Source organism: Pyrus communis, chromosome 5 (genome assembly GCF_041283825.1).
Source record: "Pyrus communis isolate YQ-2024b chromosome 5, ASM4128382v1, whole genome shotgun sequence".
Classification (NCBI taxonomy): Eukaryota; Viridiplantae; Streptophyta; class Magnoliopsida; order Rosales; family Rosaceae; genus Pyrus; species Pyrus communis.
In genome coordinates this window covers 30607489-30620715 of record NC_142569.1, presented here as the reverse complement: position 1 = coordinate 30620715, position 13227 = coordinate 30607489, and the positions used below count along the sequence as shown (strand labels likewise).

The 13227-nt window shown below is 38.4% G+C and overlaps 2 protein-coding genes and 1 pseudogene across 3 annotated transcripts; 2 read left to right on the top strand and 1 right to left on the bottom strand.

Annotated features, from left to right (window-relative positions):
• The first annotated feature begins 3896 nt into the window (after positions 1 to 3896).
• LOC137724451 (KH domain-containing protein HEN4) lies at positions 3897 to 10935 on the top strand. Of its 2 annotated transcripts, none has more exons than XM_068463192.2 (7): positions 3897 to 4696; positions 7736 to 8167; positions 8276 to 8551; positions 8697 to 9002; positions 9077 to 9141; positions 9980 to 10091; positions 10493 to 10935. In XM_068463192.2, the coding sequence occupies exons 1-7, from the start codon at positions 4058 to 4060 to the stop codon at positions 10634 to 10636; spliced, it is 1974 nt and encodes a 657-aa protein (XP_068319293.2). In that variant the 5' UTR covers positions 3897 to 4057; the 3' UTR covers positions 10637 to 10935. The 2 variants fall into 2 exon arrangements, with proteins under 2 accessions (XP_068319293.2, XP_068319292.2); XM_068463191.2 differs by having other exon boundaries at positions 9977 to 10091.
• On the top strand, positions 5694 to 6479 carry LOC148697126 (KH domain-containing protein HEN4-like; annotated as a pseudogene).
• Positions 10936 to 11339: 404 nt separating the features above from the next.
• On the bottom strand, positions 11340 to 12915 carry LOC137724452 (costars family protein). The gene is made up of 2 exons (XM_068463193.2): positions 12684 to 12915; positions 11340 to 11679 (listed from the first exon to the last, which is right to left on the bottom strand). Exons 1-2 carry the CDS (start codon positions 12762 to 12764, stop codon positions 11473 to 11475), a joined length of 288 nt encoding a protein of 95 aa, XP_068319294.1. The 5' UTR covers positions 12765 to 12915; the 3' UTR covers positions 11340 to 11472.
• Between the last annotated feature and the right edge of the window lie 312 nt (positions 12916 to 13227).

Sequence of the window (13227 nt, the reverse complement as noted above, 5' to 3'; positions counted from 1 at the left end):
AATCGATAATTTCTAGTCGACATAATATTATTCAATAAAATACTAATCATGGCTGTAAATAAAAATACCATAATAGTTCGCCTACCTGTGCATCCCGTAGGATTTAGCATAACTTCGTAAGTTCCATCAATACTCTAATTTCTAAAAGCGTTAGTCTAATCTAGGCGTAACGTAGAAAAATATTTATTAAATATATAAATGGATACAAATAAATATATAATATTTAAAAGCAAAGATCCACCCACAGTTACTTATGATGTCATATCCGTTCGAGCTAGGAAACCCAGAGTCTCCAATAGTAATCGTACCTAAACCATAATATTGGGACCCATTATAAAAATCTACTAAAATGATTAAATTTGAGAAAACAGAGTGCGAATTTGGAATCAGTGCGTTGAAATACGCTAAGAAAGGTCTCGGATAATTTTTGAAAAAAAAGTCAACAGTCAACCCTAAAAAGCCAACCAAGCCACCCCAATGATCAACTACGTTAAAACTTTGGAATTTCATTAAATGGAAGTCAAAAATAGACTCGGGATGTTGAAATTAACCTAGGAGGGTTTCCGAGAAAATTTCAAAAAAGTCAACACAAGGAATATTCCAAAGAATATTTTGAGAATATTCCACTAGGAAATGGGCCGAATGGGATCCCGTGTTCGAATCTGGATCCGGATCGCGGATCTCGGCTTTGGATTTTTTTTCTCTAGTCGGGTTAACTCATTTGGGCTCATGGGTCTGCCGGACCCAAAGAAAAAGAAGGCCTGAACTGGGCCGAGTTTAGCCAGGGAACTTCCCAAGCTCTGTTTAGCTTTGAATCTCAACTAAAACTAGCATATAATATATTGAATTGAAGCTCATAGAGAGAAGAAGAATTTTATACCAAAATAAAGTCAAGTTATGGTCCAGATTGGCTCAAAAATGGCTCGAAGTCGCCAGATCTCTCGCTGGAAAACTAGGGAAGTTTCCCTCAAGGCATTTCTACATCAAAACGTTGCCAAAACATCTCAAATTTACCCTAATCGTACACTAAAACAAGATTTAAGAAGTTTTTAGGGGTTTTAAGGCTTACCTTCGTTGGGAACGGAGAGAAATCGTCGGAGATAGTCTTAAACAGTGGCGGTGCCTAGAGAGAGAAGAGAGAGAAAGTAACCATTCTAGGGCTAGGGTTTATGACGTAGGTGTTCAAGTGGTGTTGTGGTGATGGTGAGGTTTGCCCGATCGTGTCGACGACGTGATGGTGTTGTCGGTGATGCAAAGAAGATGGAGGACAGGAAAGTGGAGAGAGGAAGAGCGAGTATGAGAGATAGAGTGTTGAGAGTGATGAGGGAGTGGGAGAATGGACACTTAACAAGAGAGGAGTGAGGAGTTTGGTGTGGGTGTGGGCCTTATAAGCCAGAAAATTATTAAAATAATTAAAATATCCCACCATAAAATATTAAAATAATCAAGGACCAAAATTCAAAAATACCAAATTACTAAAGTACCCTCAAGTTTGTATTTCCATAAAATCTTCGTCATAACTCCGAATTCAATTCCGCTTGCGCCTACGCATTCTTACCTTCGAGTACTGAAACAGGTTTTTACTTTAATGTTATCTATAGAGGTTTAAATTCCCAAACCGATTGCTCTTAAGAGTACTTCCAGTGTGTAAAGGCCCCCCTTGACAATAGGCAATTCAATCCCCTCAAGTAATTGCCTTTAATGAACAGTAATTGCTTATTGCATCTTCATCCCTAAACTGAATAACCCAGACAATTCGTATTCAAATATTAGTATTTTTCATTTTATAAAATAATAAAAAATAATTTTATTTTTTTAATTTTGGATAGGATTTTTAACCGATCTTGTCATATCACGTGTCATTATCCGGAAGTACAATTTTTGTGGATAGATATCGATAAGATTTTTATGAGGTTTATTTGGTGTGTTTTTGTAATTTTTTTTGGTGTGGTTATGTAATTTTATTTGGTGTGTTTATGTTTGAATAAAGATTGGAATGTGGTTGAACGTATTTGAAAATATGGAAATGTGGTGCAAGGTGGAATATAAGGGTAAGGTATTTATAGAATTTTTTTTTATAATTTTTAAAAATATTTTGGATTTTTAATTAATTTTTAAATTTTTTTATTAACTTAATTAATCTGAATCGTTGGATTACTAAAAATTTGAAATCTAACAATCCAGGTTGTGACACGTGGCCTAAAGGTAATATATCAGATTTTTTTACTAATTTTTTTTAAAAATTTTTAAAGCTAAAAAACGTGGACTGTTGATCTGTAAATCAAACAGTCCAAATTTTGCCACGTCAACAATATTTGAGTGGGTTGCCACACAGGCCTCACCGTCTGAAATATTGTCAGAGACGCGGCCTCCATGCACTTGTGTTGTCCACGTGCCTAATGCAATTTTTTATTTTATTTTTTATAACGTGGTTGGCGTCAGACATCATGCTGATGTTGACCTTGCGTCACACCCCCCTTAGGAACTCGGCCTTGGACTTTCTCTTGACCTCTCCCATAGGCTCCCACTCAGCCCAATTGCCTGAATGGGCTGGCGCCACTTTGGGAGGCAATTGGCTTGCAATTGTTGCCAATCCACAAGGCTATTGCCCATGGTGGACTTGCTCTAAGTTTTAACTAGACTAGTCCCAATGTTTTTCTATGTAATCACTTAACATTAATGCAAGCATAAATTAACGGTAGTGTCATGATCACTTGACAGTTGACATTGGTTCCTCAACGAGTGTCCCTTTTTCAAAACATTGAGTAGTTATTCAGAGCATTTTAAAAAGTTATAACCGATTCAGAATCACTCTAAAAATTGAATAGTTATTAGTACTTATCTTAGTTTAAACTATTTTAATTTACGTGAAGAGAACCTCAACTCTGGCGCAATGAGATGGACACTCTAGTATGGTTAACTTAACTTTTTCCAACAAAAGAAAAGGCTTAATAAGATATGTGGTCCTCGTGGTTACAAGATGGTTGGAATATAACTCTTGTTATAAATAAATTGGTATTTAAAATCTTTGTGATGAATATTGTTAGCAATTTTAGCCCAAAATTGAGATTTTCGTTTAGTGTCCGTTAAAACGCAGGATTAAAATACAAAAATTACGTCACCCCCTTCCTTAGCTAAATAGATATGTACTTCCCTTATTATTTTACGACGGCAACACCTGTCAGACTTCACCTTTACTTCTCTCAATACTCTCAATCTTCTTTCCTGTAACAAGAGATGCAATGAAACCCTATCTTTCCATTTTTTTTTTTTCAGTTTAACTCTAATATTTTCTATGTACTTACTTAGGACTCGTTTGGATGTGATTTTAAAATGGCTAAAAGTGCTTTTAGTGAAAATGTTTTTGGGTTCCAAAAATACTTTAAGTACTTTCTGCAAGAAGCACCATTTATATACTTCTTTCAGGAAGCATTTTAAATGCTTTTTTCAGGATTTACTTGCATTTTTACTAAGGATTAGTTTCGAAAATATTTTCACCAAAAATGCTTTCAGTTATTTTAAAAGTATATTCAAACGAGCTCTTACATGACTACCCGAAAAATGACAAAGGGTGTGTGTGGGTCAGGTGCACACCCAATTCCACATGGAGGTGGATTGTCTGCCTTTCCATTTCCATACTCTTTCCATGCCCTCCTGGTGTGGTTACGATTAAGCCACGTCAACATTTTATATTCTTATTATTTTTTGTTTTATTATTTTTATAAAAAAAATAATATAAAATATTAACGTGATTGGACAGTTATCGTGAAAGAAGTATGAAAATGAAAGGCAGACAACCCACGCCCGTTCCGCAGTGCGAAGTGCGCACCACGAGAGAGAGAGAAGCTAGAGAGAGAAAATCATAAATACACCTTCTGATTCCTATTTTATTTTTTGGACACATCTTCTGATTCTAGAGAGAGAAACCGCAGCGGCAGCAGGTTGAATCGATGCATACACGAACAAATATGTATGTAAATTTAGAGAGAGAAAGAGAAAAATAGAGAGGAGAGAGAGAAGAGCGAAGGGGAAACTATTTGTAGTGAGAGATAGTATTATGGGAAGCACCTTTCTCTCTCTACCAGCGAAACGTTCCCTATCGACTATGTCTTCTGACCCCAACCCCTACTTCGAAAACGGATCCTCCAAGCGCTCCAGGCCCCTTCCTCCTCCCCTCAGCGTTCCTCCCGCCCACGTCGCCTTCCGCATGCTCTGCCACGCCTCGCGCATCGGCGGCGTTATCGGAAAGTCAGGTGCCGTGATCAAGCAGCTCCAGAAAACCACCGGAGCCAAGATCCGAATTGAAGAACCCCAAGTCGAATCCCCCGACCGGGTCGTTGTGATCATCGCTCCGAGCACAATCCGGTCAAAGATTTGGCTCAAAACTCCAGCTCTCGGCAATGTTAATAATGGTGGCGGCGGTGGTGTTGAAGAGGAGATTGATGTTTCCAAGGCGCAGGAGGCGCTTCTGAGAGTGTTCGAGAGGATTCTGGAAGTTGCGGCGGAGACCGGGGCGATTGCGGCGGGGGTTGGGGTGGTGTCGTGCCGGTTTTTGGCGGAGGCGGCCCAGGTCGGGTCAGTGATAGGAAAGGGGGGGAAGGTGGTAGAGAAGATTAGGAAAGAAACTGGTTGTAAAATTAGGGTTTTGAATGAGAAGTTACCCGCTTGTGCTGCTGCCACAGACGAGATGATCGAGGTAAGGTTGTCTTTGCTTTTCTGAAATGGGAATTGAGTTTTAGGTTTTGATTAGTCGGATTGTTTGTGAGTGAGTGAGTCCTGCATTGTCTTGTTATTCGTTTATTTGTGTATGATTAGTGAGTTTGTCCCATTTAGCTGATGTGAATTCAGTAAATTCTGTTTAGGGTTATGTGAAAATCAAAACTTGTTCGTGCACTCGGTCTATGTTTACGTGACTTAACTTATTTAGGAGTTTAGGAAGGTGTAGTGTAGTTTTGCTTGATTTCTTTCCCAATAGGACCAAAACTTTGAGTAGGATGGTATGTATGCGGGCTGTATTTATACTGAATTACAAAAGTTATTTGCAGGCTTTTAAGTTTTTTTGCATGTTTTCAGTAACATATGAGAAATTTTACTTTATATAACAATAGAAAGGAATTGTATCCAGGCTAATTGTTTTGAGGTAGGACTTGATATACCAAGAAGACGACAAATAGAATACTGACTATGCTGAATATTTGCATGCGAACATTTGGTAGAATACTCTGTTTTGTTGTCCAAAATGATTGGAACAACTTTTGATTTTTCAGGTAATGTAATTTCTGGAAATAAAAGTTTTCATTTGGAGATCCTGATGAGAACCACATCCATATTGGCACACAAATATAGAAGCAGTTTGGAGTTAGTGGTGCCACTGGTACTTCAGGACCATGGATATTGACAATTATACTGCTAATTTGGAACCAATATGATATGAATCATATGATCACCTTTTTTCCGCTGTTTTTATCACATAGAAAGGTATAAAACATGTAAGGTTCTACATGTATTGGTGATGAGGGAGGTGGATATGTGTATGATTACTTTTAGAAGGTTCTAAAGCTTATCATGTTGAAAACTGTAGGGTGTTATAGGTTCTTACAATATCTGTGAGTTGCTGATACAAAGGCTGGCAGATTTAGATCCGCTAAGTTGGGTTAGATGGGCGTGTGCCATTTGCATACTTAATTTTGACCTCAACCATAGCCGGTTGACTGGATTGAATTAGGTACCAAATAGGTACCAAAGAGAAAGATAGGGAGAGAGAAGAGAGAGAAGAGAGAGATAGAGCGAGAGAGAGAGTGCGAGCGAAGGGGAAACTATTTGCAGTGAGAGAAAGTATTATGGGAAGCACCTTTCTCTCCCGACCGGCAAAACATTCCCCATCGACAATGTCTTCGAATCCCAACCCCAACTTCGAAAACGGGTCCTCCAAGTGCTCCAGGCCCCCTCCTCCTCCCCTCAGCATTCCTCCCACCCCCGTCGCCTTCCGCATGCTCTACCACGCCTCGCGCAGCAGTGTCGTCATTGGAAAGTCAGGTACCCTGATCAAGCAGCTCCACTAAACCACCGGAGCCAAGATCCGAATTGAAGAGTCCCAAGTCGAATTCCCCGAGCGGGATTATTGTGGTCATCGCTCTGAGCACAATCCAGTCAAAGATTTGGGTCAAAACTCCAGCTCTCAGCAATGTTAATAATGGTGGCGGTGGTGGTGGTGTTGAAGAGGAGATTGATGCTTCCAAGGTACAGGAAGCTTCTGAGAGTGTTCGATAGGATTCTGGAAGTTGAGGTGGAGACTGGGGCGATTGCGGTGGGGGTTAGGGTGCTGTCGTGCCGCTGTTTTTGGTGGAGGTGGCACAGGTCGGGTCAGTGATAGAGAAGGGGGAGGGGGGTAAGGTGGTAGAGAAGATTAGGAAAGAAACTGGTAAAATTACGGTTTTGAATGAGAAGTTACCCGCGCTGCTGCCACAGACGAGATAATTGAGGTAAGGTTGTTTCTTTGCCTTTCTGAAATGGGAATTGAGTTTTAGGTTTTGATTAGTCGGATTGTTTATGAGAAGTGACTCCTGCATTGTCTTGTTATTGATATTTGTATATGATGTAGTGAGTTTGTCTCATTTAGCTGATGTGAACTTAGTAAATTCTGTTTAGGGTTATGTGAAAATCGAAACTTGTTGGCGCACTCCATGTATGTTTGTGTGACTCAACTTATTTAGTAGTCTAGAAGGTCCTGTGTAGTTTTGCTTGATTTCGTTGTCAATAGGAACCAAAACTTTGAGTAGGATGGTATGTATGGCAGGCTGTAGTTATGCTGAATTACAAAAGTTATTTGCGGGCTTTCAAATTTTTTCACATGTTTTCAGTAACATATGAGAAATTTTACTTTATATAACAATAGAAAGGAATTGTATCCAGGCTAACTGTTTTGAGGTAGGACTTGGTATACCAAGAAGACAACAAATAGAATACTGACTAAGCTTAACATTTACAGGCAAACATTTGGTCGAATACTGTGTTTTGTTGTCCAGAGTGATAGGAACAACTTTATTTTTTAGGTAATGTAATTTCTGGAAATTAAAAGTTTAGTTTGGAGATCCTAATGAGAACGACATCCATATTGGCAGAAAAAATATAGGAGTATAGAAGCAGTTTTGGAGTAAGTGGTGCTACTGGCACTTCAGGACCGTGGATACTGACAAATGTGATATGATCACCTTTCTTCTGCTGATTTTATCATGTAGAATGGTCTAACACATGCAAGGTTCTACATATATTGGTGATGAGGGCGGTGGATACATGTATGATTAGTTCAGAAGGTTCTAAAGTTTATCATGTCTGCTCATAATTAGGATTTTAATGGCTGTTAATAAAAAATAATGAAAACTATAGGGTGTTATAAATGCTAACAATATCTGTGAGTTACTGATACAAAGGCTGGCAGTTGTAGATCTGCTAAGTTAGGTACCAAATAGGTGGAATGAACTTGGTAGCTGTTAAAGGCCATCATTTTTTCAGGATCTTCTTACGTATGTATCCTTTATGTAGCTTAACTTCTGACTTCACTTGCCTTTCAGATTTGTTGTAAAAGAAAATAGAAACAAAGTATTCCTTCGTTTGTGTTATATTAATGCTTCTAGTTCTTAATTGTCTGATTGCCTCCACTTTATTGTTTTTTGGTAATTAAAAAGAACAACATTATATTTTTTCTCCCCTGGAAATTGTGTCAATGGTGTGGCAGATAGAAGGGGATATTTTGGCTGTAAAGAAAGCACTTGTTGCTGTCTCTGGCTGTCTCCAAGATTGTCCACCAGTTGACAAGACAAGGATGACTGGAAGCAGGCCTGAGGCAGTTCCTCGTGAGACTCTACCTGATCTGCGTTTAGATCAACTTTCACAGAGGAACTCAATGCTTAATTTGCCAATCAGCTCCATGAGTTATGCTACAGGAGTTCGTCCATCCTCAATAGAGGCTAAAAGGATCCCCACACTTGAGACAAAACAACAGGAAGTTTCTTTCAGGATTCTTTGTGCCAATGATAGGATTGGCGGTGTAATTGGAAGGGGGGGTTCCATTGTCAGGGTTCTTGAAAATGAAACAGGTGCTTCAATAAGTATTGCAGCATCTGTGGCTGAGTGTGATGAACGATTAATTACTGTTTCTGCATCTGAGGTTTGTCATTCTGTTATTTTTCGTTTTCTTTTTTGTTCTTTTCTTATATCTATATCTGTTAAAGCAGGCATATTTTTCTTATATCTATATCTGCTTCATATTCTATAGAATCCTGAATCAAGGTACTCGCCAGCACAAAAGGCTGCTGTTCTTGTCTTCTCAAGGTCTGTAGAGGCAGGCATAGAAAAGGGGCGAGACTCAAGCTCAAATAAAGGTTCACCCCTTACTGCACGGCTTGTAGTTCCATCAAACCAAGTTGGTTGTTTGCTGGGAAAAGGGGGTGCAATAGTTTCAGAGATCCGGAAGCAAACTGGTACTGGTATACGAATAATAGGGGGTGACCAGGTCCCGAAATGTGCCTTAGAGAATGATGAAGTTGTACAGGTGTGGTATTATTACATTCTTTAAGGAAAGTGTAATAATTAGATTTCATTTCGTTCCATTGGTGAAATTCATTATATTTGGCGATCTAAAGTTGACGATATGAACTTGCAATTTTCTCATATATTTAATTACATTTGTTTCCCAGATTTCCGGAGATTTTTCAAACGTGCAAGATGCTTTGTACAATATTACTGGTAGATTACGAGATAACCTTTTCTCCATCACAGTAAGTAATTTTGGAAGAAGGAGCAGTTCATCCATGCTAAGCTCAACCGATACAAGTCCTTATGGAAGACCTAGGGATCCAGCTCTTATTGGATTTCAGCCATCGTCATCAGTTGGTGTTCCTCATGGTCTCAGCCATCATACAACACTAATTCAAAGTATGGATCATCTTGGTCTTTCCCATAGCTTAGATCATCCTTCCCCACCAATACCATGGGCATCACAGGTAAGTCTATCTCACATGCTCTCAGCTGTAATTTTTGTATGTTTATTTTAGTTGATTTATGCATTGTATTGCAGATGGCAGCTTTCACAGATGTTGGAAGGGGTTTGACTTCTCTAAAAAGTGGCACGGAAATTGGCAGGTTAGAAAATAATGAGATTGGGCTAAACCGCTAAGCTATAAAGGGGTCTGAAAATGAAAAATGGATGTTGTCTTGAAGCATGAATAAATAGCTTCAGATCACAAGATCTGAGCCGGTTAGAAACTTGTTAGATAGGAGGTCATCTCGGTGTGATTTTCCTGGCTTGAGCCACCATTTTAGTGAGCTGCGTCTGAATTTATGGATATGAAGTGAAATTAAAAATTGAATAATATATTGGGACTAAGGTCGGCTAGTAGTCAAATCAGACATTGTGGTTAGTAATTTTTTACTGATTACACTCTTTGCTCTTGAAGTTAACATCAACTAATGATATTCTTCATTAAAAACATTTATATCTAGGTTCATATTTCACCTCTTTCTAGGAACTTGACTACTCAGGTTAGTTGATTGCCATGCACAGCCATTATTTCATAATTAATCGAAGTACCCTTGAATATCACCTAAAAGTAATCATAGGCTAGTTACCTCTCGTATAATATAGGAAAACTAATGAAAAGGGCTTGAAAACTTTGAGTTTTAATCAAAAGGACAAAAGGGTGTTGTAAGCGAATAGTACCAGGAGTGACTTTTCAGAGTAAAAATGTCATTTTCGTTAAAAGTGAACAGTACCATGAGAGTTTCGTTAAAATTCTCTATTATTATTCCATATCCCACCTCAATATGTCACTTAATTGAAAAACCCACCATATTCGGTTTCAAATGGATACTGAAAATTCGTGCAGTTAGGTACTTAAAGTTACTAATGGAATGTGCTTATCATTTTTTGTTTGTTGCTTTAAATTTTCGTTTCTTGAACTATGTCCTTGTGTATTAGCAGCGGGAGCAAATCTGCTATTGTGACAAATACAACTGTAGAGATCGTAGTTCCTGAAAATGTTATTGGCTCTGTGTATGGGGAGCATGGTACCAATTTGGCTCGTCTAAGACAGGTATATGTCATAATTTTTAGTAGTTTGCTTCTTTGATTTTATTTTAAGGAAACTGCTCTTCACGTGTGGCTAGGAAGCACCCCGGTCTTTATCAAGTTTCTTGCTTGCTGGATATGAAACCTCAAATGACCATTTTGGCTTTATTAAATTTGAGGGATTCCCATGTCTTTAAATTTCTAGTTGGTATTACTCCTGATAAGGAATTGCACAAAATTTCAGAAGAGTACATTTAAGTGGCTGGGAAGAATACAGTTACTTCCCCGGAGGATAGTTGTGATGAGCTGAACACGCTGTCGTGAACTTTGAGGATATCACATATGCATACTGTTACAGATTGTCTGTTTATACATCAACCTGAACTTATCCTCTTTCATTTTCTCCTTTTTCTCTCCTTCAATCAGATTTCTGGTGCCAAGGTCATAGTGCATGAGCCCCGTCCTGGAACAACTGACAGGATAATTGTCATATCTGGGACACCTGATGAAACCCAGGCAGCACAAAGCCTTCTACATGCATTCATTCTTACTGGACCGTCACGCAACTAGTTGGTTTTGCGACATGTTTGAAGGAGAAGACTCCAGTGGCTTGGTAATCAATCGGCTTTTGATTTTGTCAAATATTGTACACTAGGGTAGGAAGATTCAGCCTTGAGGGTTTCTTTTTAATGCCAGTCCCGAGCTAAGCAAAAGTAAACTTTGCTCCTTCGGCTTACCAATATGTTTCGGAGGGTGTTAATCATTCTGCCATATTGATGTATTCTTGAGAAACGAAGAGGAAGGAATTTGATACGAGAGCGTTTGCTTAGTTAACTCAGTCTTTTAATAAATTAATCTTTTTTGCTCAATTACCTCTGTTTATTGTAATGTGACAGTTGAGGAAGAGGAAAACAGTGTGTTTCAATTATTCTCTCAAGGTTAACAAGGTGATGCGTGATGTGTGTATAAATTAAAATGACAAGTGGGATTAAGTGTTAATTTGTGGTTTTGTTTGGTTAAGGGGCGGGATAAACATATATGAGTTAAGTCAGTTGTTTAGGACAATACTCGTACGGTTGCACTTGAGTTCAAGTTCGCATTCTCGTAAACTAGTGTAGATTACAATATCGCCTAGCCATATGACGATGAATTTGACGCTGATAAGTTTGACGCTGATGATTATGATGATAATGAAGAGTATGACATGGGCAGCATCATATGGATAAGAACTTAGGAACAAGAATGTTAGGTAATACTGGAAATGGACCTGAGATTAAGCGAAATAAACACTTTCAACTGGCAAACATGGGTCTCTCAAAAGTATTTTAGTCTCTTTCACACAAAGACAGTACATGATATATGGACTATAACATGACATGAAATTGATACAAGTGCATCGTACTTCCCTAACTTGTCCCGACTGCAGCAGTTGCCTCCGCCGCTGCTGCCGGTTTTGGTTTGAGTACGATCTCCACGTTGTCGTGGACACCCTGCAGCAGTAGCTCACCATCGTATGTGAGAAATTTCCGCCTCTTTGCCGCTCTTAGCGTCCCAACCAACGCTTCAAATATGTTTGCGCATCTATCATCATTAAATAGCACACCAAATGTGACCTACAGCGATAAATCAAAGTTCATAGATTGTAGGAAACACAAAGATGATTTACGTAAGTATTGAAGCTTAAGGTATCACAAGAGTAAAACGTTCGTTCAAAATAGTTAAAAATCTTCTTGGTGTGTGCGTGCGCGTCAAAGATGTGCAGAAGACTAGAAATTAAACCGACATATTCCAAACAGCGGAGTAGATAACAGAAACCTGAAGAAATCTGAAATTCTAAATGAGCTGAATCGACACATGATGACATTACAACATATCAAACACCAAATAATTCAATAAACATGAAAATGCATCAGCTATAACTACTTCCTTCAATCTGGACGAGGTCTGTTTCTTTCTCTATTTGTCCCTCTCAAGTGATAAATGCAATAAAAATTACAATTTTCCTACGGGGGATGCAGAAGGAAGAGAACATATGCTCATCTGCTACAGTTTTTCTACTTGTAGCAGAAAATACATAACCTAGTTTTCACGTACCAACATTCTTATAGGTTTATAGGCTTTTAGCAGAGAAAATGACCACATTTTTATAGGGGGGAAAATGCCACCTTCAACTGACAAAGATCAAATACATCTACAAACTTGAAACAAAAGAAGCAAACATCTTGAGACGAATCACAAAGAATATGTTAACCGGTAATGCGTAGATACGCAGAGAAATCTTATCAAAGCCAAAAAACAATGAGGTCAAGCACAATCTGATGAGCAACAGTAGTGAATTTTCGATACCTGCACGAAATAAACACCAATCGATTCGAGTCTTGTTTTGCAATTGTAGTGAGTTTTGATGAATGATCAAATACACAGCCTAGATCAATCATGCGATCAGAAACTTGTAAACAAGTAGAATAATACAGATCCACCATTGACATGGCCCAACAATTTTAGATCCAAACAGTAGCATGTATTTCTCAATCTGGGTCGAATTGTAGAGCAGCATTACAATTATAATTACTGGATATACACACTAAGAAAAAGCAAGAGGAGAGATTTAATTAACCTTGTAAGAACCATCGTCTTGGAGCTTGCCAAGCCTTTGGATTTCTTCTCTGAGACGCTCGACCTCTTCTTCTACATTCATGGCCGATGATTTGATGGATTCGCTTCTGCACTCCTCCTTCTGCGTTGGGTGTGGAAAAAGCAAAAACCTTTCCAACAACACAGAGAAACGTCAAGTCAAGTGACAAGACCGGATCACAACCCACCAACTGTTTAATCTCTATTTTCGGATAACGTAGCAAATTTTGGGTACATTTCCATTTTTCGTTGGTGCATCCATATTTCCAAAATAAAAAATACAACTTAGGCTAATGGCAAAAAATCACCATTATTTAGCTGCTTATACACTCACTGTGCAAATATTATTCGTTGTTTTCGTGTGATTTATTCAAGAAAAAATTGCTTAAAAGGAACAATGTTTGGGCTACATTTCATGTAGGGACAACATATTTTCAAAATACCAAAATTATTGTAATTATATTATTATTTTGCTAAACTGACGATCATATTTTGTTTGAGCACTTTGTTATAATTGAATGATTGTC

Excerpts from the sequence above, each read along its gene's own strand:
- LOC137724451 (XM_068463191.2), top strand. The coding sequence starts at position 4,058 with ATGGGAAGCACCTTTCTCTCTCTACCAGCGAAACGTTCCCTATCGACT. Across the intron at positions 8,168-8,275 it reads TTACTGTTTCTGCATCTGAG|AATCCTGAATCAAGGTACTC; the intron begins GTTTGTCATTCT and ends CATATTCTATAG. Across the intron at positions 9,003-9,076 it reads CAATACCATGGGCATCACAG|ATGGCAGCTTTCACAGATGT; the intron begins GTAAGTCTATCT and ends ATTGTATTGCAG.
- LOC137724452 (XM_068463193.2), bottom strand. The coding sequence starts at position 12,764 with ATGAATGTAGAAGAAGAGGTCGAGCGTCTCAGAGAAGAAATCCAAAGG. Across the intron at positions 11,680-12,683 it reads AAGACGATGGTTCTTACAAG|GTCACATTTGGTGTGCTATT; the intron begins GTTAATTAAATC and ends TTATCGCTGTAG.